This window comes from Natrix helvetica, assembly GCF_964273705.1.
Source record: "Natrix helvetica genome assembly, chromosome: 3".
NCBI lineage: Eukaryota > Metazoa > Chordata > Lepidosauria > Squamata > Natricidae > Natrix > Natrix helvetica.
In genome coordinates, this window is record NC_138549.1 from 123,457,346 (window position 1) to 123,484,534 (window position 27,189).

The 27,189-nt window shown below is 37.7% G+C and overlaps 1 protein-coding gene across 1 annotated transcript in view; it reads left to right on the top strand.

The window, feature by feature from the left end:
• The window catches only part of ITPR3 (inositol 1,4,5-trisphosphate receptor type 3), a 128,435-nt gene that overhangs the window by 16,447 nt on the left and 84,799 nt on the right, over window positions 1-27,189 (top strand). The window contains 2 exon segments of the mRNA XM_081948825.1: window positions 12,022-12,092; window positions 25,842-25,963. Coding sequence (XP_081804951.1) covers window positions 12,022-12,092; window positions 25,842-25,963 — 193 coding nt within the window.

Here is a 27,189-nt window from a genome sequence, read left to right on the forward strand (position 1 = left end):
GTTGTGGCTCTTTAGTAATAAGTGTTTCTTAGGTAACATTAGTAAAAATAGGGTTGTTTAGTCTAGACCAATATTTCTCAACCCATCTAAAAGTTGCTGATGTTGAGAAACACTGGTCTTTCCAGAGTTACAACATTTACATTAACCTTTTTTCAGAGATGGATCATTTTTGAATATGGTTGCCTTTGTCCCCATTTACTTACCCCTTATTCTTTTAGGAATGGTCTTTTTGAATATTTCCTCCCTCCCTCCCCCCCTCTCTCTCACACACACACTGTGCTTTCATTATATATCTCCATCTTAATTCTTGAATGTCAATTTTTCTCATCCCACAGAAAGTAAATTTGATATTGGTAATGGGATAAGACTTGGGCAGAGACCAGGGCTACCATAACAAAAAAGTGCTGTGTTCTTGCACTGCAAACTTCATACTTGCTATCAGGACACGTGGGTGGCGTCAGTGTCACAATGAGATTTTCATCATTCTTTTCCCTTTTTCTGCTCCCTCCCCCAAATATGTCATTGCCTTGGCCCTACTTTGCAGAATAATGAAGGGAAAGGTTAGGGCTAGGCCATATCCCCTAATAAACTGATTTTAATATTTATCTCAACATTTCTTCCAGAGACCCAAGTCTTCCTTAGGAATATGAAAATGTTCATTTTCTGATTGTGAGCACCAAAAATTATTCAGGTTATGAATTTTACCCTTTGGGATCTTAATCACCAAGACAAATACAATCTATGGAGTATTTTTTTCAACAACAAAACCATTCAGGATCTGAAAAGGATGCTATTTGTTTTGTACCTTTCAGAGAAAAGTTTTTACTTTGATCTTTCTACTCTTCCCCCCTGGTACTGCTTTTTTCATCTAGTGTATTAACACATAGCCATGTCTTTCATTAGCAACTTTCCAATTTGGCTGATAGGCTGTCACATATCTGAACTTAAGTTACTGATCTGTTCTAACTCATCACCGCCCCGAGTCCCTTTCGGGAGAGGGGGCGGTATATAAGCGCTAAGAAATAAATAAATAAATAAATCAGATCTACCATAGCTGTAGAAATCTGCTGGATGATTTTAGGCCAGTCCCACTCAATCCAACCCATTTCACATTATTGTTATCAGGGTTACAAGGAAGGAGATCTCCAATATAAGCTGCCTTGAGCTCCTGGAGAAAAAGCAGGACATCAATCTAGCATATACACTGGGGATGCAAAAATAAAACTAAAAAAGGATGGAAAAAAGTCAACATTTTAACAGAATGTAATCATTTATGTATTACTTCAAAAACAAAGGGAAAACGATGGCAGCAGATGACACGATGGAAGCTAGCAAATTAGCAGGAGTTAAATATCTAGAAAAGTCAGGAAGAAAATGCAGAAGGATTGAACATATTGAAAGAACTAGTTAACATTGCAGTTCTTGTGAGTCTCGGTGGTATAAGAAAGGTCATTTCATGTTTTAGAAGGTAGTTGTGCAATTAAGTGTCTGCAGCATGCTTTGATATATATGGCATAAGCAAGTCAAATACTGATTCCTCTTTTTTGTGCTATGAGGACACCACACACAAAACATTATATATTTGGTACTAAGCCTGGACCACATTCTGACATTGGTGACCTGATTGTTAGTTTGAAATTTATCTGCTTCATAGGATTCCACTTGATCCTAGAAATAAGTGTTATTCAATTGAGTATCAGCTGTGGTGGTGCAATGGTTAGAATGCAATATTACAGGCTAACTCTACCTACAGCCAGGAGTTCAATCCTGACTGATTCAAGGTTGACTCAGCTTTCCATCCTTTTGAAGTCAGTAAAATGAGGACCCAGATTGTTGGGGGCAATATGCTGACACTCTAAACTGTTCAGACAGTGCTGTAAAGCACTATGGAGCAATATATAAGCCTGAGCATTGCTATTGCTAAATTTAATTGCATGCCAACTGATGTCTCTTTTCATGTAAGTGTGGTGGTCTAAGACCATAGTAATTAAAGGTACTATTCATCCTCTTTCCATGTATTTCTGTTTTCACTGTTATTACATTAGTCATAGCGGGGTCTTGGATGTTTGTATGGGAGGGGGGGTATTCCAAGTGAATTAGAAAGAGCAGCTCCAAATTCCATCTGGCAAGGCAATAGAGGGAGCGGCCTACGGATAATAACAGCAGTTTATGGAAGAAAAAAAGGGTTTTATGTGATCTTTGTAATTTGAAGTAGCTCCAAAATGTTGAAATGAGAATCTTTAGCCAGTGTATATTTCTCTAGAGCTGAGGCAAACAATGTGTGTTTTTTGAGTTTGTTTCAAACTACCGTACTTAAGTGGACAAGGCTATTAAATATCTGCATCTATTTCCCATCTCTTAAGAGGGTGATTTCCCTTGCTTCTTTGACACAGGAAGCTACCAGCTCTTGTAAAACTTAAATTTAGGCTCTTTGCATATCAGAGAGGTGACCAATATTTTCTTTAGAAAGGAGTGGATAACTTTTGTTCCAAGAATTGGTTCAAAATATGGTTGGGTCCATGTGTATTTTACATGATACAAGCTGCATTTAATTCTTGCTTGTGCCAATATATTGTAATATTAAAAGCAGGGGTGGGTAGGGCTTTTCCTGAGAGCCTAAAATACTATAAATACTTGCAACTGCCTCTTCCAAACTGCTGTCCTTAGGCAAGCTGGTTGAGGGTCATAAGAGTTTGTAATTCCAAGATACCTAAGTGGCATCAAGTGACAAAAAGTTGGGCTCCATGATCAAGAAGAGTAGATGACAATATTGTAACAATATATACCTATGAACATTTTTCTTGCTGTTTGCCAGGCTTTGGGCTTCATTTAATTTTATTTTTAAAAGGTTCTAAAAAAATAAGAACAATAAAGAGAAAGTGACAAGTTACAAGATAACCTGTAGCATCGACTTTATTTTTGAGACTGCTTTTTGTCTCCACGTTCATCTCAAGGATAACTTTAGAAAAAATAAAAATGGTGGATAGCCATTCAGACCTTTATTTGGAAATGTGGTCACTTGTCTGGCAAAAAAGAAGGTAAACCCTTAGATATTAGAGCACCTATCAGACCATAAGGTCATGACATTTGCTTTTAATAGATACGTTTTCTGATAATCCTGCCAGTCATTTTGCAAGAGTGCCTACAATGCTCTCTCAGAATTTCAGATGATTCTAGCAACCAGAAACCCATACTCAGCCAAGATTAAGAGGTAGTCTTTCATATAATAGATACCGCTTTTTTATTTTGGAAACTTTTGATTCAGCTGGTTTTTGATATTGGTACCTTAAGGGTTGTTTCACAACTCTTCCACAGTGTCACAAAAATGTTTTTCATGTGTTCGGGATATACCGTCTAATATGGGTGTTTGTATCCCTTAAATGTTCTCACAATTGACTAGTACTAGTTTTACATTTTTATTCTGGCCTGGTTTTAAGAGCAACAAAGACAAGAAACATATTTTAAAAAATCTTCAATTATCACAGGCAGCAAGACAATTATGAATGATTAAATAGGTTAAAGAGAAAGAGATTAACAGCCCCTCTCATTCTCTTCCACGAAAGACTACCATTTCTCATGTTGTTTTTGGTTTACAATAACCAAAGGTTTCATCAATCTTCTGTTGATCATGCAGTTAGTCAATACTGAGTTGTCAGGAGATGAATGAATGTCAGCTTTGCTCCAGATGTGCATCTGCCATAATTCCAACAAATATGTTTTTTTCCAGCAAAGCAGCAAGTTTTATGCATTTGATGAAAGCTAGATAAATGGGAAGAAAAGACCTCTGGTGACAGAGGGGAAAATCCCCTTCATTTGTGCAAGCTGGAAGAATGCATAAATTGAGAATAGCAGGTACATCTAGATAGGTTGACCCAATAACATTGTCAGCAGTTTAGGAATCTTCAACAATCCAACCATGGCTTTGGATAAAGACTGTCTCTAATAGTCACCAAGACAAAGAAATAATTTCAGTATCCATTCTGACTGCTCTTAACTAGTCTAACATCGGCAGTTCTTTTAAATCTTTGTGACTTCATCTGTCCTGATAATGGCCATTTCACTATTCCCTAACCTACACTCCTATTTTAACCATGCAGATGAAAATAGGTGTTAGATTGGGAAACACCTGGTTAGCTCTTTTTTTTTTGACCTGAAAAAGAATTGCACTAAAAACTGATGGAATAAAGTGGTCTAGCAGGTGGAACCTGATTTACGAGGGAACCTTGACTGCCTAATGCAAAAACAACTTGTTGCTCAATACTTGGCAGTGGGCTCTGACAATGGGCCAAATGAAGTCCCTATTACATTTTTAAAACAGAAATATCCAGTATACTGTATAGCTTCTGTGGAGGCAATTTGTGGGGAGGATTATGCTTTTTGTTGTCGGGGAGACTAAAATGAAATTGTACATGCTAATTCACATAGGGCTTTAATGCAATCAGTTTTTATTGATGCAAATTATACAGTAGATGAACCATAGTTATACCCTCAAATAATACTTTTCTATTGAGGAATCAATGCAGTGTATAGGTTGAGGTGCTAAACCTGTAACAGGCAGACCCCTGATGTCATCATATGATTTTAGGCCTGTTACTCTTTCAGCCCAATCTATCATCCAAGATAATTAATGAAAGGAACAACTCATGTATACACTCTTGAGCCCTCAGAGAAAGATAGGATATAACTGCAATAATTAAATAAGGAAGCAAGATAATAATTTGGAAACTTTTGTTTGTCTTGTGTGTCAGGGTTAAAACAGCAGGTTATTGTTAATTGATAGCCATCAACTGTAGTAAACCTGTAGTAAAGGATCTTTCAGAATCAATACCACAATACTGAATGCTATCTATTTAAGAAGAGAAGGGTTTGGTAGAAAGAATAATCAATTTATTTTCTGTATATATTGCAATGTGTAGTTGATTATTATTAAATCATGATTAGCAATTGACAATTGGCTAATCAGTGGATTATTTATGGACATTTCTTTTTTTATTTACCACTAAAGAAGATAGTCATAAAGCAAGGACTGGAAATTTTCCAGATGTCACTGCGTAACACAAGCAAAAGAAAAGTCAGGTTCTTTCATTTGATTCCAGACATCTCATAATGCCATACTCATTTGAATGTCTTCAAGATTTTAATAATGTTAAAATCTTGCTTTATTTGGGGAAATTAGAAATTCTTCTTGGGGAATTGGCAATTTATGAACAGTAACAAGAAAGAACCGAAGGAGGATTAAGCATGGTCAAGGAATGACACAGGGTATCCTGGATGTGGTTTTGGCTGGCTAGGATGGGAATCTTTTCCCCAGACTGTAATTTACTGCAGGTGTTTCTTATATTTAATATTACACTATCTCACCTAAAACCCTTCAGTTTTTAATCGGGATTCTGAAAATTATTGAATTAAAAATACATTGATACTTTTTTATTGAACAATCTTAAAACTAAATAAAAACAGCATTGTTGGAACTTCTTTGGATTACTACAAGGAACACTTTACACATGCAATAGGAGAGAGATTTTTTAAAATAGTTTTTGGCCACATTTTACAGCTGGCATGTCATTATGCTTTCTGCCTCAGAGTCTCATTGATTACCCAGGAATCAATGTGGAATGATTAAAATTGACTGTGCCCATTATAGCAATTACGACTGCAGCCCAAAAATTATGATATCAAAGCAGGAAAGGGTGAAGATATACTACTGATGCCTGTGGTCTGGTACAGGTACTCCTCGATTTACAACCATAATTGAGTCCAAAGTTTCTGTTGCTAAGTGAGGCAGTTGTTAAGTGAGCTTATTATTTATTTTTAATGATTTTTTTGGCATAGTTAAGCAAATCATCGTAGTTCTTAAGTGAATCGTGGTTGTTAAGCAAATCTGACTCCCCCCCCCCCCATTGACTTCACTTGTTGGAAACCAACTGGGAAGATCACAAGTGGCGATCACATGGTGATGCCGCAATGGTCATAAGTGTGAAAAATGGTCATAAGTCACTTCTTCCAGTGTTGTTATAACTTTGAATGGTCACTAAATGGATGGTTGTAAGCCAAAGATCACCTGTAGGTGATCTTTTCTGAATGATGGTCACAGTTTTTTGAGACACCTTGTAACTGGAAGCTTTTGAGTTAAAATAATTAGAGAGTTCTGTTTTCTGGACTCTTGAGAAAGCCACTTACCAAAGCATCCTATCATTTTACAGCAAAGTGATTCTGTTGACATACAGAAAATAACTTTTTAATGGGACATAATAATTATGCATTAGGAAGTGCTGCCCAAATGAGCTATTTCTAATATTTTGCTTATGCAGACAAGTAACATCTCCACCAAAAGCTCTCATAGATACCATATAAGCAAGTTATTTCTAAATGCTTTTTAGCATGGGCTATGCTTGATATATTTGAAGCCATATTAAAAACGCAACTTTTAAAATAAGTTAATGTGCTTATTTTCAGGCATAGTTCATTGAAAGAATGTGGTAGGACACAAGGATGCTTGTAAAGCAAATTACATTGCAAATAATGCAGCCTTGATTATGATACTGAAAACATATATAGGATTAAATTATTATTACATTATCTTCCCCATTGAGGAGTGGTGCATATACAGTAGAATAGAATAGAATAAAATTCTTTATTGGCCAAGTGTGATTGGACACACAAGGAATTTGTCTTTGGTGCATGTGCTCTCAGTATATATAAAGAAAAAATAAAATAGAATACATTCATCAAGAATCATAAGATACAACTCTTAGTGATAGTCATAGGTTACCAATAAGCAATCAAATCATACTAGGAAACAAATAAAACAATGTAAATTGTAAAGATACAAGCAACATGGTTATAGTCAGAAGTGGGAAGAGATAGGTACTAGGAACGATGAGAAGAATAGTAATAGTCTTAGTAAATAATTTGACAGTGTTGAATTAGTTGTTTAGCAGAGTGATGGCATTCAGGAAAAAACTGTCCTTGTGTCATGTTGTTCTGGTGTGCAGTGTCCTATAGTGTTGTTTTGAAGGTAGAAGTTGAAACAATTTATATCCAGGATGTGAGGGGTCTGTAAATATTTTCACAGCCCTCTTTTTGACTCATGCAGTATATAGGTCCTCAATGGAAGGCAGGTTGGTAGCAATGGTTTTTTCTGCAGTCCTAATTGTTCTTTGAAGTCTGTGTCTGTCTTGTTTGGTCGCAAAGCCAAGCCAGACAGTTATAGAGGTACAGATGATAGACTCAATAATTCCTCTGTAGAACAGAATCAGCAGCTCTTTGGGCAGTTTAAGCTTTCTGAGTTGACACAGAATTGGAGAGTGCACACAGCCCGGGGGGGGGGGGGGGGCTCTTGTGCTAATTGTACAGATATCTGATGTGATTTTGCCTAGCTTTACCTGCTGCTTCCTGTCTCTTAGGAAACTTATGAACCATATTATGTATATATATTATGAACCATAGGTTGGAAACTTAATGACCTAGATAAATTATAGTCTGGATTCACACTCTGATCTAAGCTACAATATGATTTATTTATGGATTAATGTAAAATGTGAACCCAGATATTGTAGCTTGGTGTTGTAAGCATTGTAAGAATGTTAAGTCATTCTTTTTTAAACCACACACTTGTTTACAAAAGAATGACTTAATATGAAGTGTGAATCAAAACATATGGGAGGGATCATAACACAACATCAGAATTCACTGATTGCATGAAAAAGGTTCCAGAATCAACACCTTGATTTCTACCGTGAAATACTGAAGATTGTGGGCTGTTGATTGTGTCTACCTGACTGAGTATGAAGCAACTCAAAATATTTACATCCAGAATCTTCTTGAGTTCTTTTATGAGGAATCTCTGAAATGGAGAGAAAAAAAAACATATAGTGAATTCAAGATATGCTTTTATGAGGATCATCATTAAGGAACTTATCATATTTGAAATCTGTCATAAAGAAGAAGAGTTATTGTAACTAATGCTGCCTTGGCTATACCCCTAGTTTTTAGAATTATCAAGAATTGGGTGGAGTTGGGGTTTTGACTAAATGAAAAACACTGGAAAAGCGCTACCCTGATTTGCAACAATGAATTATTGATATGTATTTTTTCCAACTTTTATTTTTAAAAAATAAAGGATTAAGGAAGAAGACTTTCAAACAAATATGGCCATTTGTTTTGGAGCTGTTCCATTTATTGCATAATTTCCATTCTTTTCTTTTTTTAAATTAGCACGATTGTTAATACTGAGGCAACATTATAGGATTAATCCTGCAATATATACATTTTTAAAAATTGACATAAGTACATACTATAATATTAAAAAAAAATCATGTTCATCTGTAGTCCAACTCACACATTTCAGAGGAAACATCTATTTTTACACACACGTTGTGTGCTCTATGCCTTGATTTCCCTGTCTTGAGTTTCTTCAGTCTGTTCTCTCAAACTCCTTTTTTTTAAAAACTCCCCAGAGTTTATATAGTGGTTGCTGTATTTAGCAATGCAAAGCTGTAAATGACAATGGAAATAATGGAATGTCTACGTGAATCTGTCACTCTTAATTTGATTGATTACTCTCCTTTACATTTTGCTTTTCAAGATACTGATCTAACCAAAGCAGCTTACAAGCAACATTACTAATTTTATATAAACACACATAAACACACCCCTAATATAACGCAAAGCATGGATATGTCACTGGATATGAAGTGGGATGAGGGAATTTCAGAGACAGATTTTCACCTCCTTTCTTCTCTCTGTAAGAATTGTTTTCACGAGACAGCTAGTGGCAATGGAGCCTTTTAAAACTCTTGCCTTTTTTATTTAATCCATAAACACAACATATGCTACATTTTCTTTATTTGTTTTCATTTCATTTTAAATTCATGTTCTTTACCGTTTGCATATTTGTACTCAGGGGTGGGCTTCAAAAATTGTAGCAAGGGATTCTCTGCCTGGTTGCTGGGTGGGCGTGGCCATGGTGGGTGTGGCCTAGTCAGCCTCTTGCACCACGGTGGGGGGTGTTCTTGCTCTCCCCGGGCTCCGGAGGCTTTCTTTGAGACCCCGGGAGGGCAAAAAATGGCCTCCCCTGCTCTCTCTCGGGGGCCAGTTTCTGGCCTTTCCAAACTTCTGGTAGGCCCATTTTTCACCCTCCCCAAGCCTCTGCACGTGCCCTGCACTTACCTGCATCCACCCACGCGGGCTGTGAGGGGACTCCTGGGCGTGGTGGCCAGGGCCAGCCAGAGTGGGATTTGGTGGTTCTCCGAACTGCACAGAATCTTAGCTAGAGGTTCTCCCGAACCCCTGCGAACCCCCAGCAGCCCACCCCTGGTTGTACATTTAAAGTTACAATATTTCTTTGTGTATCAGTTACTTCCAGATGAGCTCATAAATCCTGACCTCCATCATAACTTTGATCAAACAGAGCTTTCATATAATGGTTTTTAGTAAGAGAAGGACCAGATTACAGTCTTAGTTGAATCATGCCTTGCATACAGCTGCAAACAGTTAATACAGTGTTGGTATTTTAATTATTTCATCTTTTAAATTACGGAAAAAGAACATTTTGAACTTTGCCTATTGAGTCCAGATCTCCCATACTCAGCTTTCAAACAAAACTGACCAACCACTAGGTGATGGCAAATAGATACAGGGAGTCCTCGACTTACAACAGTTCATTTAGTGGCATTTGAAAGTTAAAACAACACAGAAAAAAGTGACTTATGACCATTTTTCACATTTACAACAGTTGCGGCATCCCCATGGTCACATGATAAAAATTTAGAAGTTGGCAACTGACTCATATTTATGACAGTTGCAATGTCCCAGGGTCATGTGATTTCCCCTTTGCGACCTTCTGTCAAGCACAGTCAATGGGGAAGCCAGATTCACTGAACAATCATGTTACTGATTTAACAGCTGTACAACACTTAACAATTGTGGCAAGAAAGTTTGTAAAATTGGGCAATATTCACTTAACAAATGTTTCACCTTGCAACAGAAATGTTGGGCTCAATTGTGGTTGTAAGTCGAGGACCTGTACCTGTATACAAATTTGCTCCTAATCTAGTATCTGTATTATCCTTATCTGATGCATATCTGCCTAAAAATGGAGGAGAGATTGTAAAACCATGCTGTTTTCTCTTACTCTACTAAACAATAGAGGAAACGTTATATGAAAATACAGTTAAGATTCACATAAGCATACAAAGTTTAAGTGTGCTTTACAGGTGAAACTCAAAAAAATAGAATAGTAAGTATATATGTCTGTGTATAGTAAGACATATTTGAATGCTTTTGCACAGCATATTTGATTGTATATCTCCCAGAGTCCCTCTGTGAGGGAGATGGGTGGTTCTTAAATATGATGAATAAATACATAAATAAATAAAATATTGAATTAAGACAAGCCATGTTGTGGTTTGTGAAATGTATGAACCAAGCTATAGATGGGAATGAGAAATTTTAAAGTCTGCATAGCCCACCAGTATGGACCTGCCCTTAGTAGGTGTCAGTGGTTAATTGTTAATTAATTTACAGTATGAAGCAAATAAACAAAACAGTTGTGATTCTTAGAAAGTTTTAGAAATGTTGGTTGACAGTAAGAATGACTTTCCTTTGAATGTACTCGGTGCCAGAAAGATGGTGTACTCAATATGCAGTCTTTAAGTGACTCAAGAGTATGGAATGGTCAAATTCCAGATGTTTAAAATTACAAATCAGCTTATTAAGAACCTTAACATTGCCCCTGAAATCATTTTAAATTGCAGCCCAAAATGTCTTTCCATTAGTTATCTATTTTAGAATCTCATGCTAAATAACAATTAACTACTTAAATTTAGATCTAGAATTAATTATTTTAAAGCTTTATAAAAAGGAAATTTCTTAAAGCATGGGGGCAAAAATGTGAAGAATTGATATTGACTACAGTTTAGTTTAAACAAACATTTGTCCTGAATGATTCTTAATAGAAAAACATCTATTGGAACATTTCTGTTTACTGTTGAAAACCACAAGTTTTTCCATTTGTGTTTGTTGATATTTCTGCATGGATTGAAGCTTATTACTAAATGTCTGACTGCATAAGTATCCCAAAATATAATTCTCTTAAGAGGTGATCTACATTCAAAAGTCTGAGACTAGTTTTAAAGATTTACATGGCCAAGTTAAATTATTTTCTCACTCTTAATAAATGCAGAACATTAACTAGACCCCACAGTGTTAAATAAAGTGAATGACAGAATGATAATGATAACTGTAATGATACAGTTCTAGGCTGCATCAACAGAGGGATAGAATCAAGATCACGTGAAGTGTTAATACCACTTTATAATGCCTTGGTAAGGCCACACTTGGAATACTGCATTCAGTTCTGGTTGCCACGATGTAAAAAAGATGTGGAGACTCTAGAAAGAGTGCAGAGAAGAGCAACAAAGATGATTAGGGGACTGGAGACTAAAACATATGAAGAACGGTTGCAGGAACTGGGTATGTTTAGCTTAAGAGAAAGAAGGACTAGGGGAGACATGATAGCAGTGTTCCAATATCTCAGGGGTTGCCACAAAGAAGAGGGAGTCAAACTATTCTCCAAAGCACCTGAGGGTAGAACAAGAAGCAATGGGTGGAAACTAATCGAGGAGAGAAGGAACTTAGAACTAAGGAGAAATTTCCTGACAGTTAGAACAATTAATCAGTGGAACAGCTTGTCTCCAGAAGTTGTGAATGCCCCAACACTGGAAGTCTTTAAGAAGATGTTGGATAGCCATCTGTCTGAAACGGTATAGGGTTTCCTGCCTAGGCAGGGGGTTGGACTAGAAGACCTCCAAGGTCCCTTCCAACTCTACTATTGTATTGTATTGTATAAAACAGACTGATTAGTAAAATTACAAATTACCTGCCTAAATCAAAACAAATTTGCTTTTTTTCTTTTTTCTTTATGATAGTTATATGGCTGCCCTTCACATGTAGCACAACTCTGGGTGGCATACAAAGCAACCTTAAAAACAACTTCTTTTTCTCTTCTTTATTTTGCAGACTGGTGGATGACCGCTGCGTGGTGGAACCCGCAGCTGGTGATCTGGATAATCCACCTAAGAAGTTTCGAGGTAAGAAATGTTTGATAAACATTTTAGAGATTTTGTTTCTGCATAGACAAAGTAGTTTGTAGTAATGTTAATCCAGATACCAATAATGTCAGGCTAGCTTCATTGACGTTAATGTATCTATCCTACAGAAAAGAATTGCATACAACAAGCTATTATGTGTTTTAGGTTATAATTTCTGTTTAAACAGTCCAGTATTACTTTCTGCCTTACATTTGAGCAAGAAAATCTCATACTGCACCCCTGATGACTTTGTGAAAACAAGATGTAGGTGGTTTGCCTTTGCTATTTTCAGGGTTTTCTTTTTTTAAAAAAAAATCAGTCTTGTTTATAACTCTGGTACTTCTTGGTAGTCACCCATACAAATACTTGCCTGCTTAGATTTCCAAATCAGCCAAGGTTGGGTAGGTCATACTGCCTGAGGCTATGGCAAAATTAATCTAGCCTGAGGCAGTAGCTTGTTGCACTTCAAAGAACGCAGATGCTTAAGACAAGAACCAATCCTAAATTCCAGTTTTGTCTGGTTAAAGTAATGAGTGTCAGGCCAATAATCCAAGCTTGGAACTAATGTTAAAAAACTCTACTGAGGTAAATCCCTCAGGTCATTTGGGTGTTCTTTTTGACAAGTTGGAATAATTAGGCAGAATGCGGGCAACACACTTGTTCAAACTCAGGTGATTAGGTTACCGAAGATTTTTTTGGCTTAGTAGGACTTTGGGAAACTGATTATCATTTCCTCTATGCAGATTTATATCTAACATTAGCTGCCTGGGAAATGCTTTCGGACTTGAAAAGCAAAGCATAAATGTAGATCAATAAGTGAAAATAGACATAAGAAGACATACTCAGGATTTAGTGGAGGTCATCATATTTACAGTGTATTCTAGGCCAAATATTGTCATTTGACTTCCAATAGGGCAGTCCTGGGCTCAAACTGAGGACATCTCTGCAGGCCCAACCCTTTAAATCTTGATTCTTCTACATCTTATCTTAAAGTATACAACCACAGCTTCTGTTCAAATTGTTAGGGTGTTTTGTAATTGCTTCCAGTTAAATGGAAATAGTTCTCTAGAGTAGGGTAGAATAAACCCTACGATGAAGAATAGGCTTGGGTCGAGACATGCTGTTCTTGAGATATAGTAGATTTAACATCATCCACATGCTTGTTCTGGTGTGGAAAGGAAGGCTACCAACTTCATATCACAACCTCCTTTAGGCTTCACTTTTGCAATACAACTTTACTATCCTGTTTCAGATAGCAGACCAATCATTCAGGCCAGGGCCAAAGTAATACAATAGAACAGTTGTGTGAGTTTGCTTACAGCCATTGTACTACACCTACTACTTTCTGTGCAAACCTCTGGTAATTTACAAAATACAAACAGAGTAAAAATAGCAGACATAGGGGCGATAATCAGGTAACTTAAAGAGAATGGTTTGGTTGCAAAGCTACGTATATGTGAGACAATAACTCTGATAACCTATTGGTAATATATTAAAATTGGGAGCTTGATTAAAGGTGGGAATGAAATGTTGAATGCATACTGAGAAGTTTATCTGTTCAAGGAGCATTCCCTCAAGACTCTTGATGGAGTGTCTCCTTCTCACTTTATAATGGATAGTTCTACAGAAAGTCACTAGGAAAAGGCATTTAGGTGTGGCTGAATAAACATCTTTAAGTCTGCTCAGGGAGTTATGGGAAATTTGGCCACATATTAACCCCCTTCCCAAATTGTTTTCATCATTCTTTGACAGTTCCTGTCAAGGCTGCACAATGTGTTTTTATCCCTCTTCCCTTCCCTCTCAACAGCTCACAGTGCTTGCTTAAACAGAAGGGCTATTTTGTTACTTTGACTTACAAGCTGCCAATAAAATCAGAACCACCTCCTGCTAGTTGCTAACACATAGTGGGAGGAAGCCCCACCCAAGACCAATATATAATTTGAAAGAAAGAGGGAAAAAATGAACGAAATAAGGATTACAGCAGACAGGCCTTCTGAGTCTTTAAGCCTGATAGAATTTTAGGATAGAACAGATCCACTGTTCCAGTGTACTAAATAACATTACAGTTTGCTTTAATGCCAAAGAGAAATATTTCACTGAAAAGACTCAGCATTAGTAAATTGTACTGCTGCCAAGGTAGATAATTAGAGCCGGTAAATTGCCTCGATGGTCTGGAATCCTTGACTTCCTGGTGGTTTGAGAACATGAGTCTGGAAGGCCTTTAGAGCAGAGGTCTTCAAACTTGGCAACTTTAAGACTTGTGGACTTCAACTCCCAGAATTCTCCAGCCAGCTGGCTGGAGAATTCTGGGAGTTGAAGTCCACAAGTCTTAAAGTTGCCAAGTTTGGGGACCCCTGTCTTAGAGAGTACATCAGTGAAAAAGTCTCTAACTGAAGAGACAGCAATTTTGAGCATTCCTATACCAATCATATCTGAAGGGAATAGGGTTTGGGAAGGCAACTTTATAGATACTTGGTGAGAAAATTACTGTTTCCTTCTTTCACTGGAGAAACTGCTGCATTTTCTGTGCCCCAACACTGTAACAAGGCTTAGGTTGGCGGGTCCCTGAATTTGTGGGCTGTGATGATACTGAAGAAAGTCAGAAGTCCTTCATAGCAGGAGCAAAGAGAACCAGCTCCTGCCCCACCTTACTTCCAAGGAACTGGGTGACATTATAAGTGGTGGGATAAAGATCCAGAATTATTCCACTCTAGGCCATTCCACAGCTTCCATAACTGAAATTCAGTAACTGATTGTTCTTCAGGTGTTCCTCTGGAGGCCACCAAACATAGACCCAAGATCATTCCTGTTCACTAAATGCAGCCCCAGCAAGTCAAAAGGTTGGACAGCCATATTATAAATCATGGGTGACTGAAGTTTTGCAATAATTCTCTTAGAAGGATACCATTGTTGACTGTTCTATGCATACTCTTCTTTTTAAAATGATTTTCATTGACCTTTTTTAACAGTAATAAAAACTAACACTAAATAAAATGGAAGAGAGAAAGTGAAATAGAAGAAAAAGAAATGAAAAAAATAGGAAGTGCAAGAAATAAAAGAAAAAAGACAAAAAGAAAAATATGTTGAAAGAAACAACTTCTTATCTTCTTTACAGTGGATACCGACAACCCTCTACATTTGAAATTATGCTACATACATCGCTTCTTCTCACATTCCAACCTATTTTCAACCTGCAAATCCAAAAATCAGTGACAGTTCTGTCCAGTTTCAGCAAAAAAGTCCATAAAAGTTTCCCATATTTTATAAAAGTACAGTGGGGCAAAAAGTATTTAGTCAGCCACCAATTGTGCAGGTTCTCCCACTTAAAAAGATGAGAGAGGCCTGTAATTGGCATCATAGGTAGACCTCAACTATGAGAGACAAAATGTAAAAAAAAAAACCCAATCAATCACATTGGCTGATTTGGAAAAAAATTATTTGCAAATTATGGTGGAAAATAAGTATTTGGTCACCTACAAAAAAGCAAGATTTCTGGCTCTCACAGACGTGTACCTTCTTCTTTAAGAGGCTCCTCTGTCCTGCACTCATTACCTGTATCAATGGCACCTGTTTGAACTTGTTATCAGTATAAAAGACACCTGTCCACAACCTCAAACAGTCACACTCCAAACTCCACTATGGTGAAGACTAAAGAGCTATTGAAGGACACCAGAAACAAAATTGTAGATGTGCACCAGGCTGGGAAGACTGAATCTGCAATAGGCAAGAAGCTTGGTGTGAACAAATCAACTGTGGGAGCAATAATTAGAAAATGGAAGACATACAAGACCACTGATAATCTCCCTTGATCTGGGGCTCCACGCAAGATCTCACCCTGTGGGGTCAAAATGATCACAAGAACGGTGAGCAAAAATCCCAGGACCACACAGAGGGACCTAGTGAATGACCTGCAGAGAGCTGGGACCAACGTAACAAAGGCTACCATCAGTAACACACTACGCCGCCAGGGACTCAGATCCTGCAGTGCCAGACGTGTCCCCTTGCTTAAGCCAGTACATGTCTAGGCCTGTCTGAAGTTTGCTAGAGAGCATTTGGATGATCCAGAAGAGGATTGGGAGAATGTCATATGGTCAGATGAAACCAAAATAGAACTTTAGTAGAAACACAACTCATCGTGTTTGGAGGAGAGAGAATGCTGAGTTGCATGCAAAGAACACCATGCCTACTGTGAAGCATGGGGGTGGCAACATCATACTTTGGGGCTGTTTCTCTGCAAAGGGACCAGGACGACTGATCCGTGTACAGGACAGAATGAATGGGGCCATGTATCATGAGATTTTGAGTGCAAACCTCCTTCCATCAGCAAGAGCATTGAAGATGAAACGTGGCTGGGTCTTTCAACATGACAATGATCCCAAACATACTGCCCGGGCAATGAAGGAGTGGCTTTGTAAGAAGCATTTCAAGGTCCTGGAGTGGCCTAGCCAGTCTTCAGATCTCAACCCCATAGAAAACCTTTGGAGGGAGTTGAAAGTCCATGTTGCCCAGCGACAGCCCCAAAACATCACTGCTCTAGAGGAGATCTGCATGGAGGAATGGGCCAACATACCAGCAACAGTGTGTGCCAACCTTGTGAAGACTTACAGGAAACGTTTGACCTCTGTCATTGCCAACAAAGGATATATAACAAAGTATTGAGATGAACTTTTGCTATTGACCAAATACTTATTTTCCACCATAATTTGCAAATAAATTCTTTCCAAATCAGCCAATGTGATTGTTTGGGGTCTTTTTTTACATTTTGTCTCTCATAGTTGAGGTCTACCTATGATGCCAATTACAGGCCTCTCTCATCTTTTTAAGTGGGAGAACTTGCACAATTGGTGGCTGACTAAATACTTTTTTGCCCCACTGTACTTATCCCTGATGAAATAAGTCAATAACTTGCCATTGAAATTTTGTTGTAGGACAGTCTCCATCCATATGTTCTTTTATCCATCCTAATTGTTTCTGAGGCTTCAACAGGCTGTTTTCACTAAGTTCCTGTCTTTCAAATGCATGTTTTAAAATTATAAATGGAATTAGCATTTTGCAAATGTGCCTACATCTGCCTAAATTTTGCCATATTACCTTTTGAGAAAATTAAATGTCTACTAATAGTATATCTGTGGACTTTAGTAATCTCAGGATGGATTAGAAGATCAGCAATACAGGTATACCCAGGATCCTTTTGACACTTTGGACAAAATGATGAAAGGACTATTTGTATCTCAGCAAAATGATATTGTTTTGTCATTTGTTCTGCTCCAGCCTCTGATTAGCAATAAATTACATCTTACTTAGTCAAGCTTGTTTTCTTGCATATTTAGGGCTCTTTGACTAGAAAAGGAGGGATTGTATTCCCCTTTTCTCAGGGAATACAAATTTAGCAAATTAAGAGGTAATTCCTTCAGTGGCGCTGAATATGAAGAAGTGTAACAGACTGAATATGCATGGAGAAAATTTTAATTAACAGAGAAGGCGACATTGGTGAATGGGATTTAATTGTGAGTAAATGTTATAAAAGGATTTTGGTTTGGGGACAGGAGTTACTGAAATAATAGGATTGCCCAGTGCCTCATATGGAGTCATTTTATTTCCAGCTGTTTCTAAAAAAAAAAAGCAATACAGTTTCAAAAATTAGAGCAATTTAACATAGTTAATTTTTTAAAGAGGCAGCTTACATATTAGAATGTTTTTGCTTTCAGTTTGCTTTGAAAGTTTATTTATTTAGGAAACTTATATTGCTGCCTATTTGCACATGGCAACTCAGGGTGGCTTACAGAATATAGAACCTCATATAAAAACAATAAAAATGAATAAGAGTCATATAATAAATTAATATAATAAAATCACCCCCACCCCCCTGCTACGGCGACAGCATCTCACACAAGCCATTTAATGGGCTCCATCTTGCTCTGGGTTCCCCAGGCCCACTGGCAGAACCAGGTCTTCAGCGCATTCCAGGGGGTCATTCTAATATCTGGCGGGATGATATTCCAAAGAGTTAAAAGCAAATTCCCCCACAGTAAGCAGTCCATCACTTTATACAGGTAGTCCTTGACTTACAACCCCAATTGAGGCCAACATTTTTGTTGTTAAGCGAGATGTTTGTTAAATGAATTTTGCCCCATTTTATGACCTTTCTTGCCACAGTTGTTAAGTGAATCTCTGCAGTTGTTAAGTTAGTAGCATGGTTGTTAGGTGAATCTGGCTTGCCCATTGACTTTGCTTGTTGTAAGGTCACAAAAGGTGATCACATGATCCTGAGATACTGCAACGGTCATAAATATGAGTCAGCTGCCAAGCATCTGAATTTTGACCATGTGACCATCACAATTGTAAGTGTGAAAAATGGTCATAAGTCACTTCCTTCAGGGTCGTTCTAACTTTGAACGGTTACTAAATGGACTGTTGTAAACTGAGGACTACCTGTATCCTTTTTAAAGTTTAAGGAACATTGGGCCTAGCGGGGAGCTTTGAGGAGTTTGGTGAAGGTGAGGCCTCCATATCAACAATCTTATGAACACAAAAATTACTACTGGAGACAGTACTTGTCTTTCATATAAAAGCGTTTGCTTTTCTGTAGAAAATAGCCTGGTATGGAGGAGGGGCAGGAGATTAGAGATACTTTAAGCAAACAAGCTTGAGGCAGCTCCCTTAGTCTGGACTACTCCCATTTGGCACACTATTTATCTACCCCTTACTTGACTCAATATTTGGTAATGATTTCCCATTCACAGTCACTGAATCTGAATCCTGTCTTTAGCTATTGGCTGCCTCATGTCTTGGTCCAAAGGGAAAGTGGGATGAGTCACCAGAAGGGTAGGGCAACACTTGGCCTGTAAAAGAGTGTGTTAATGGCCAAAGCAACCACACAACCGCAAACAAGCAGAATCTCAGCACTTCTTTTCCTAAAAGCCCTATTTTCTAGTTCTTCTGTGTCCAAGTGTGGTAATTCAATTTTCTCTCTGTATTGGCGTCCTCCCCCAAGTGAATTTCTCTTCCAAACTTTACAGAAAGCTTTTTCAACCATTCAGCGTGGAAAGGATTTGCATGTTTACTAACGATGGTCCTGTCCTGTAGTACCTGTGCTTAGAAAATTCTTGTTCCTGTTCTTTTCCCTCCTCTCACATTTTTAGGAATGCCTTTGTAATATTATAACAACTATTAAATCTAGTTTAGAACCTAGATTTCAGTATAGCCTTCATATACTGTTCTTGGCCAGTAACAGAATGACTGACGAATTCTGGGAAATATGGTTCCAGTACATCTAAAGGCTACCAAACTATGGTAATGGTAACGATTTAGATATTAGTTTCTTGAATGGGGATTTCTCTTTTTAATGCAGTTGAATGTAGTTACATGCTTATGATGGCTTTGCTGTGTTCTTTGTGCTCTTGCCCACTGCAACTGCTGAAGTATAAAAATCGCACACGTGTCTTCCTTCTAGGACAGTTTAAATATGTTTTCCAAAGCCCTGTTTAAATTAATTTACAATTAATGTATCTGTAGTACATTGAAAATTAATTCTATCAGTATCAGCTTTCTTTCTGCTATGGTTTTCCTATTATTTGCATTCTTTCTCTGTTAAATAGAATTCTACATTTTAGGAAAAAGGAAAGTCTGAACAAGAAAATGGGGGAAAAGAAACAAAGCATAACCTAAATTCTTTTGAAACACATATATTGCGACCTATTGCTCAAAAAGGAGAGATAGTATCTATTCCAAGGGAGGTATGCATTCTGAAACACTGTAGATAAATCTGGTGGAATGAAAATATCTTCCAACTAATTGCAGGTTCAAGCAGGATGTAACAAACACTGCACTGTTGAATTTTTTTTCCTGTTATCATTTTATCTAGATCCGTCCATTTGCTTTCAAATGTAGTTCTAAAGCTGTAAATGATTTGTGAAATTAAAAACATTTTTCTTTTTCTTTTTTGCATTTGATGTGGAAAGTAAGGCAGTCCTGCAGTTGGCAGGAAGAGGGGGGTCATCCTATTTTTATATGTATGTATGTCTGCCTTATTCCCCTAAGTGTGTCCTCTCTTGTTTCTTCCTTGTTGGGAACATACACAAAAAGTCATAGTTGAAAAAAAACCCTGATGTTGGAATGGAATTTTTTCAGGTGCTTCCAACTTTTCTGCATGGATATATGACATTAGTTATAGTGTAGGTTTTTGAAACAGAATTAATATTGCAATTATAGAAGGCAAGCAACATTTAGGATATATCTGCAGATTTTTAAGCTTTACCGCTCTTGGATTCAGCGCAGCGACCTCCAACTTTGTGGGTACCAGGGACCAGTGCCATGGAGAGAGGTTTTTCTGTGGACTGGAGGTGGGGTGGATTTGCATGCTGCCTGCATCCCGCAGATGGGGCTCCACTTGTTTCTGTGGACCGGTTGCTGGCATGCTGCGGACCAGTGCCGGTCCATGGACCGGGCATTGGGGACCCCTGATTTAGCAAATTGACCCTGAAATCAATGCATTAAGGCTCACATGCTTTTTCTCTTCTTGATATTGTCAGATTCAGTGGAAACAATTTTAGATTACTACAGTCAAACTAATTAAAATAGCATTGCATTAAAAAGGAAATGATGATCCTTCTAACTTAGAAAACATCATTTTATTAAAAGCTGCCTGAATGAGGAAGAGATAAGGGGTATGTTCTTCACACAGAATTTTTTTTTTGTATGGATTACCGGTAAGTCATCAAACACTGAAACTTTAGGATGGAGATATTAAAATCAGTGGAACATAATTCCAGATCTGGGGATTTATTGGAGGCCTATTTAGTTATACCCATTGGAGATTCCTAGGTTTAAATACTTGGAGCAATCAGTTTCACTTAAAAATACTCTTTTTTTTCTATTTAGCACCTGTACCCAAAATGAGGACACCTATTGTGGGCCATTTAAGAATACAGTTCGACATTTACTATAACCTTCTCCTCACTTTACATGGTCTTAGGAAGCATTAGGTTTGGGATGAATCTAGCTGAGAACATGCTTTATGTATTTTATGAGAGCTGACCAATGAAGTAGGTATCGACTAATATTAGTATTTTATGACAATGTTAAGGAGTAGTTTAGTTTAGATCCTGGCATTTCTGACACAGAAATTTCTTCCTCTTCTAAGGCAGCTGATAGCTTGAAACCCCAATAACTAGGTTCATCAAAGATTGCTTCAGCATTTCTTTTTAAACATGTACATTGTGACTCATGGAAATGCCTCTTAGGGTGACATACATTCTTATAACTTTTTATTGCAAAATATACAGCCTAATCACAGCTTCTGGGTGAGAACTGATTGCATATTTCTAGAGAAGCAGACTTCTTCAATGAAATAGCTTTTAAGATGTACACATGCAAGAGCTCATATATCTTGCAGCAACTGCTGAAACCAGTGAGGAAAAATAGATTTCAGTTATAAAGTGTCTGAACTTGGCCAGGACAACAAAAGCTGACAAGTTCCTTTTCCCTCTCACTCTTACCTGTCCCCAAGGCTTTTTCAATATGTTTGAACATGTTGGAAGAAAACAAGAATAGTGTTCAAATCCTGTTCTTTGCTAAATGGGTATTTTAATGGTTGGTTGTGAACTGAACAAACAATTTTACTGCAGAGTAGAATGGCAAACACCCTTCCCATTGTTGCATGCCTTATACTGTTATACATGTATAACGGTATAAGAAGACAATGGATTCCATGATCAGTGTTGTTCATAGACTCCATCCAGAATCTCAGCAGTATCTAGCAGAATCAACAATGGGAGGATGACATTCTTTTAGTAAAGTATTCATACTTCTGTCTTGCCTTGTTTTTCAGCCTTCAGGGAAGGACCAAAATCCGAAGTCAACGAATCACTGCTAGAAATTAACCCTATAAATGATGCTCATGAAAATACCCGCACATATTCCTTCAGTATTTTTAGCTTAGGCAAAAAGTGGGAGGACTATTGAATTAAAGAGCATTCAATCTCTGTAACCTTATGTTCTTTGTGGACTTTTTAATTACCATCTGTTTCCTTTCTTCTTTGTTTCTATATTTAAATTGAGGTTTAAATAAAGGTTTCTACTATGAATTCTAAACATTTTGTTCAGAAACTATTTTCTTCCCTTTGTCTGATTTTGAGCAAATTGGAAATAGAGGGAGCTAGGCACCCAATTTGCTTTCAGGTAACTAGAGGAGGAAAGTAGAATAAAGTGCAAAATATACAACATTGATTTTTTATTAACAATGGATACATGATATGGGATCTCTAAGTTGTTACCTTGGGAGATATTGAGGAGGGATGTAACTTTATCAACGCCCAATCAATCTATTATTCTCTAGTTTCATTAGGTAGGGCCCGCCTGTTTGAAGATAGTGGGATAGTAACAGACGACAGGGAATAACTCCGTATTAACTCATATGTTTACCTCCATTGTCAAGATTCTTTTTTTATGCTTTACTTTAACTTAATGATCTAATAAACTTCTTTAGGAGAAGCCTAGTATTATTTTCTTCTCCCCGGCATCTGGTTTTCAGTATTGAGGGATTTGGGAAATGAATATTTAATTGTATTTGAATATGTACTGTCAACATGAAGTAATTTGGAAACATAGTTTGACCAGATCTGTGTTGCTAGCACAGAACCTGGGTTCTACCACAGACACAAAGAACTGGCTAAGAACTTTTTTGGCAAGGGTATAATGATCCAGAGCTTACGTGTCATGGGGCTTTCCCACAGAACAAAGAATCTTGTGAAACAAGATGTAAAAATGGCTCCCCTGCACAACCAGTGAGAGCTGTGTTTTTGGCGGCTTATTATTCCTTCTCTAGAAGTGCTTGCCAGAAGTTTGGGGTGCAATCCAAGACTGGAAATGATTTTCTTTTTGTATCAGAAGTGTCTGGATTGCAATGAGTGACATCAAGAGCTTTGATCTCATCTACTTGAGAACATCTTTCTCACTAGTAGTTGCCAAAGCTGACTGGAATTAGTACTCAGATGCTGTATGGCTCAGTGATTTTCACAAGTTGTATGTAGATGTGGAATGCTACGAAATTTGATTCAACTCTGGGCAGGGTTGAGTCTAATGTTTTTTCTCCATGGCGTTGTCTCACTTATAAATGTGCAGGGGCTGTTACTTCTTGTTCTTTCTACATGGTTCTGTTTCAAAAGTGCTTTGCCCCACCTTCAAGCATTGTTTCCCAGGAAACAGGGAACTTTTGAAAAAACAGCAAGGTATTTTTCAAAGAGGAAAAAAAAGTTAATATCTTACCATTTTCAAAGTGACTAAGCAATACTGTATAACCATGTTGACCAGAGATGTGGGGGAGAATACGGTAGTCAAAATTCACTGAAACTATACCAGAGGTGTTATTCAGCAGGTTCTGACTAGTTCTGGAGAATCGGTAGCAGAAATTTTGAGTAGTTCAGAGAAGCGGTAAATACCACCTCTGACTGGCCCCGCTCCCATATTCTCTGCCTCCCGAGTCCCAGCGGATCGGGAGAAAATGGGGATTTTGCAGTAACTTTCCCATGGAGTGGGGAGGGAATGGAGATTTTACAGTATCCTTACCCTGTCACGCCCACCAAACCACGCCCACAGAATTGGTAGTAAAAAATTTGAACCCCACCACTGAGTAGGTCCATGTTTTGTATTAGTGACAAGGTTTTTTTCAACTCTTCCTCAAGCAGGATAGCCATTGCCTCTGGAAAATATGGGGTCCCCCCCACCTTCATTTAAACTTTTAAAGGTAGTCTCCTGAAAAGTATTTGAGCCTTCCTTTTCTCTAATGAATGAATATATTCTTCCTTTCACGGGAGATGAAACATTTTTTTTAAGGTAGGAGAGAAATTTTCTTGGCCGAGTTTTACAGCTGTCTGCAAATGTGTTGATGGCATTTTTGGCAGCGGGGGCATTGGTACAAAGATGATGAAGAGTTGCATGGGGTCCATTTTTCCTGATATATTCCCTAGCATTCACATTGCTGTTTTCTGGTGAAGAGGCATTGGGGACCTTGCTTAGGAGGAAGAAGAAAAAAAAACCCACTTGTCAGGAAAGGACTCAAGATCATGAGATAAAGGGGTGGAGAGAGGATAGGGAAGTGATTAGCCACACTGTGGCTAATCAGGTGGCCTGCCTGCAATCCCTTAAGTTCCTCTCCTGTCTGTTAGAGGAAGTGCCTTCTTGCCAGTATTAAAGTAGGATTCAGCTCTGGAATGCATGCATACATGGGAGAGCTGACTCTGCAAAATTATTTTCTGAATCCCAAGCATAGGTCTGGCACTTTCACTGCTGTAATGTATCACTCTATAATGGACAGTATGAAGAAGGTACCGGTATATTTTGTAGGCATGTGCTGCATTTGTTTCCCTTCCTCCTAAATAAATGCAGGCTGACATTTCAGTAGCAATTGTATCTATCTTCTGTATTTATTCTAATACGTATTTCATGACAGGGGAAAGGTATGGAAGAATTAGTCTACTCTAACTTCATCTTAGAAGGATTCTACTGTTTGTCATTGCCTGACAGCTGTGGGTGCAATGTCATTTAAAATTGGTCCTCAGTTCTAAAATATGTATGAGAATCTGTTTTCTTATAAACAGTATAAGCTATAGATGAGTTGGCATTTATGATTATCTGCTCAGTGACAAATGTCATAAATGTCCTCACACACACACATTGTATATACATAAACATACATAAAAGCTGTTGTTTTGAGTTATGTTCAGCTCCAGGTGACTACACAGATCTGCCAGTGTAGTTTTCTTAGCAACAATACAAAGTAATTTTTCATTGCCTTCTTCTATATTGTATATATATATACACACACACAAAAGGTTTCCATCTAACCCAGTGTTTCTCAACCTTGGCGACTTTAAGTCCTGTGGACTTCAACTCCCAGAATCCCCCAGCCAGAATTCTGGGAGTTGAAGTCCACAAGACTTAAAGTCGCCAAGATTGAGAAACACAGATCTAACCTAAGAGTATTATAGTCTCCCATCTAATTATTAACTACGTGTAGTCCTAGACTTAACAGTCATTGCTACCATTCAAAGTTACAGCGGTGCTGAAAAAGTGACTTGCAACCAGCCCTTGCACTTAATAACCATTGCAGTGTCCTTGTGATCAGATGATAAGAATTCGAGTGCTTGGCAACCAGAATATATTTATGATGGATGTAGTGTCCGAAAGTCATGTGATCAATATTTGCAAATTTCCCATGGCCTTCCAACAAGCAAAGTAAATTGGGGGGGGGGGGAATCTGGATTTACGTAACAATCACATGATTCACTTAATGACCACAACGAAAGGTCATAAAATCGGGCATGATTCATCCAATGACCGCATCACTTACCAATGGAAGTTTCACCTCCAACTGTGGTCCTAAGTCAAAGTCTACTTGTCAGTTTGACTGTGCTCAGTTTTCTAAGTTCAAATATGACTTGCTAGGTGTGCCATCTGCTGTGACAATGTATGCAAGTTCTTAGATAATTTGTATTCTCACATAGCTGTTTTGCACTTGAGTGGAGAAACTCGGCTAACTTTGATGGTTGTATCTACATTTTTAAAGGCTTTTTCTATTTGGGTTTTATTTCTAGATTTGTATCATATGTATAAGATTGGTATCTTATACCCATCTTATAAGAATGGTATTTCTATTCATATAACAGTACAGTAGCACTTAGTAATAAACATGAAATAAATGATGGTATTAGAACAATCACTTTCTAATTCCTTGGCTTCTTCTCATTGCAGATTGTCTCTTCAGAGTATGTCCCATGAACCGCTATTCTGCTCAGAAGCAATACTGGAAAGCCAAACAAACAAAGCAGGACAAGGACAAAATAGCTGATGTAGTACTATTGCAGAAACTTCAGGTATGGTAGGCTCCCAAACCATCTTCTAATTACCATGTTTATTTTGATCAAACAAATGGTTCCTTTCCTTCGTCTTTGCTAAAGTGTGCTTCCCTGAACTGGACACCATGTTTTAGGCACAATCTGACCAACACAGAACAAGAGGAAGGACAATGTACTGCTATTGATATAGCCTAGAATTGCATTTGCTTATTTGCCACTTGCATTGTGATTACCTTGTGATCTGCAAAGACATTAAGGTCTTTTTTTCATGTATTGCAGTCCATTTCTCTTACCTAAATAATGGATTTTATCTCTACCCTTGTTGACCTATATTTTGATGGCTTCTCCTGTTATTCCACTTGGTCAAGATCATTCTGAATCATAATACCTTATTTTCCTACTATGTGTTGTCTATACATTTTATGATCCTATTTTACAAATATATTGAACAGAAGCCTTAAAATTGTACTCTGTGGCCTGCTATTCAGAACTTTCCTTGCTTGAGTTGGACACATGCATGTGTTCTTATTTTATATAAATGGTCAACCATTTAGTCATCATCAGTAGTTCAGATTTTGCTGTCTAGATCTTTGCTAGTAGAATATTAAAGGAGACTTTATAAAATATTTTATTGAAGTAAAGCTACACCTTGTCCATCACAAGGGCAGGTAAATTTTAAAAAAATCACTTGGTTTGGCATTATTCTTTCTTGATATCCCAATGCTGGTTCCAGTCAAGCAATATGTTCTTTTTATATACCTACAAATTGATTACTTAATAATCTTTTCTCTGAATCTTGCCATGCTTCTTTGTCAAATTGTCAGGCCTGTAGTTATTTGGGTCTTCTTTCTACCACTTTTTGTATACAGGAACAGTAATTACCCTTCTCTAGTCCTCTAGAACTGTGCTTAATCGTTGTGCTTTCTCAAATTTCAGAACAAGAGTATCTGAAATGATATCTACAAGTTCTTGAAGATTTAAAGTTGGTCATAATAGCTAAAGCCTCCCTAACCGTCTTTTTATTTCCTTGAGGTTGCCAGCCTCTCAAAGAGCAATTGTTCTGCTTAGGTCCCCTTGAAGACAGTTTCCTTTTCAGAAAAGATGAATGCAAGATAGGAAATACGGAGTTTTTCCCCTGTCGTCTGTTACTATCCCACTATCTTCTAACGGGCAGGCTCAATCATTCATTTTTCTTCCAACCATTCATTTTTCTTCCTTTTACTATTGACATAGCCAAAAAAGCT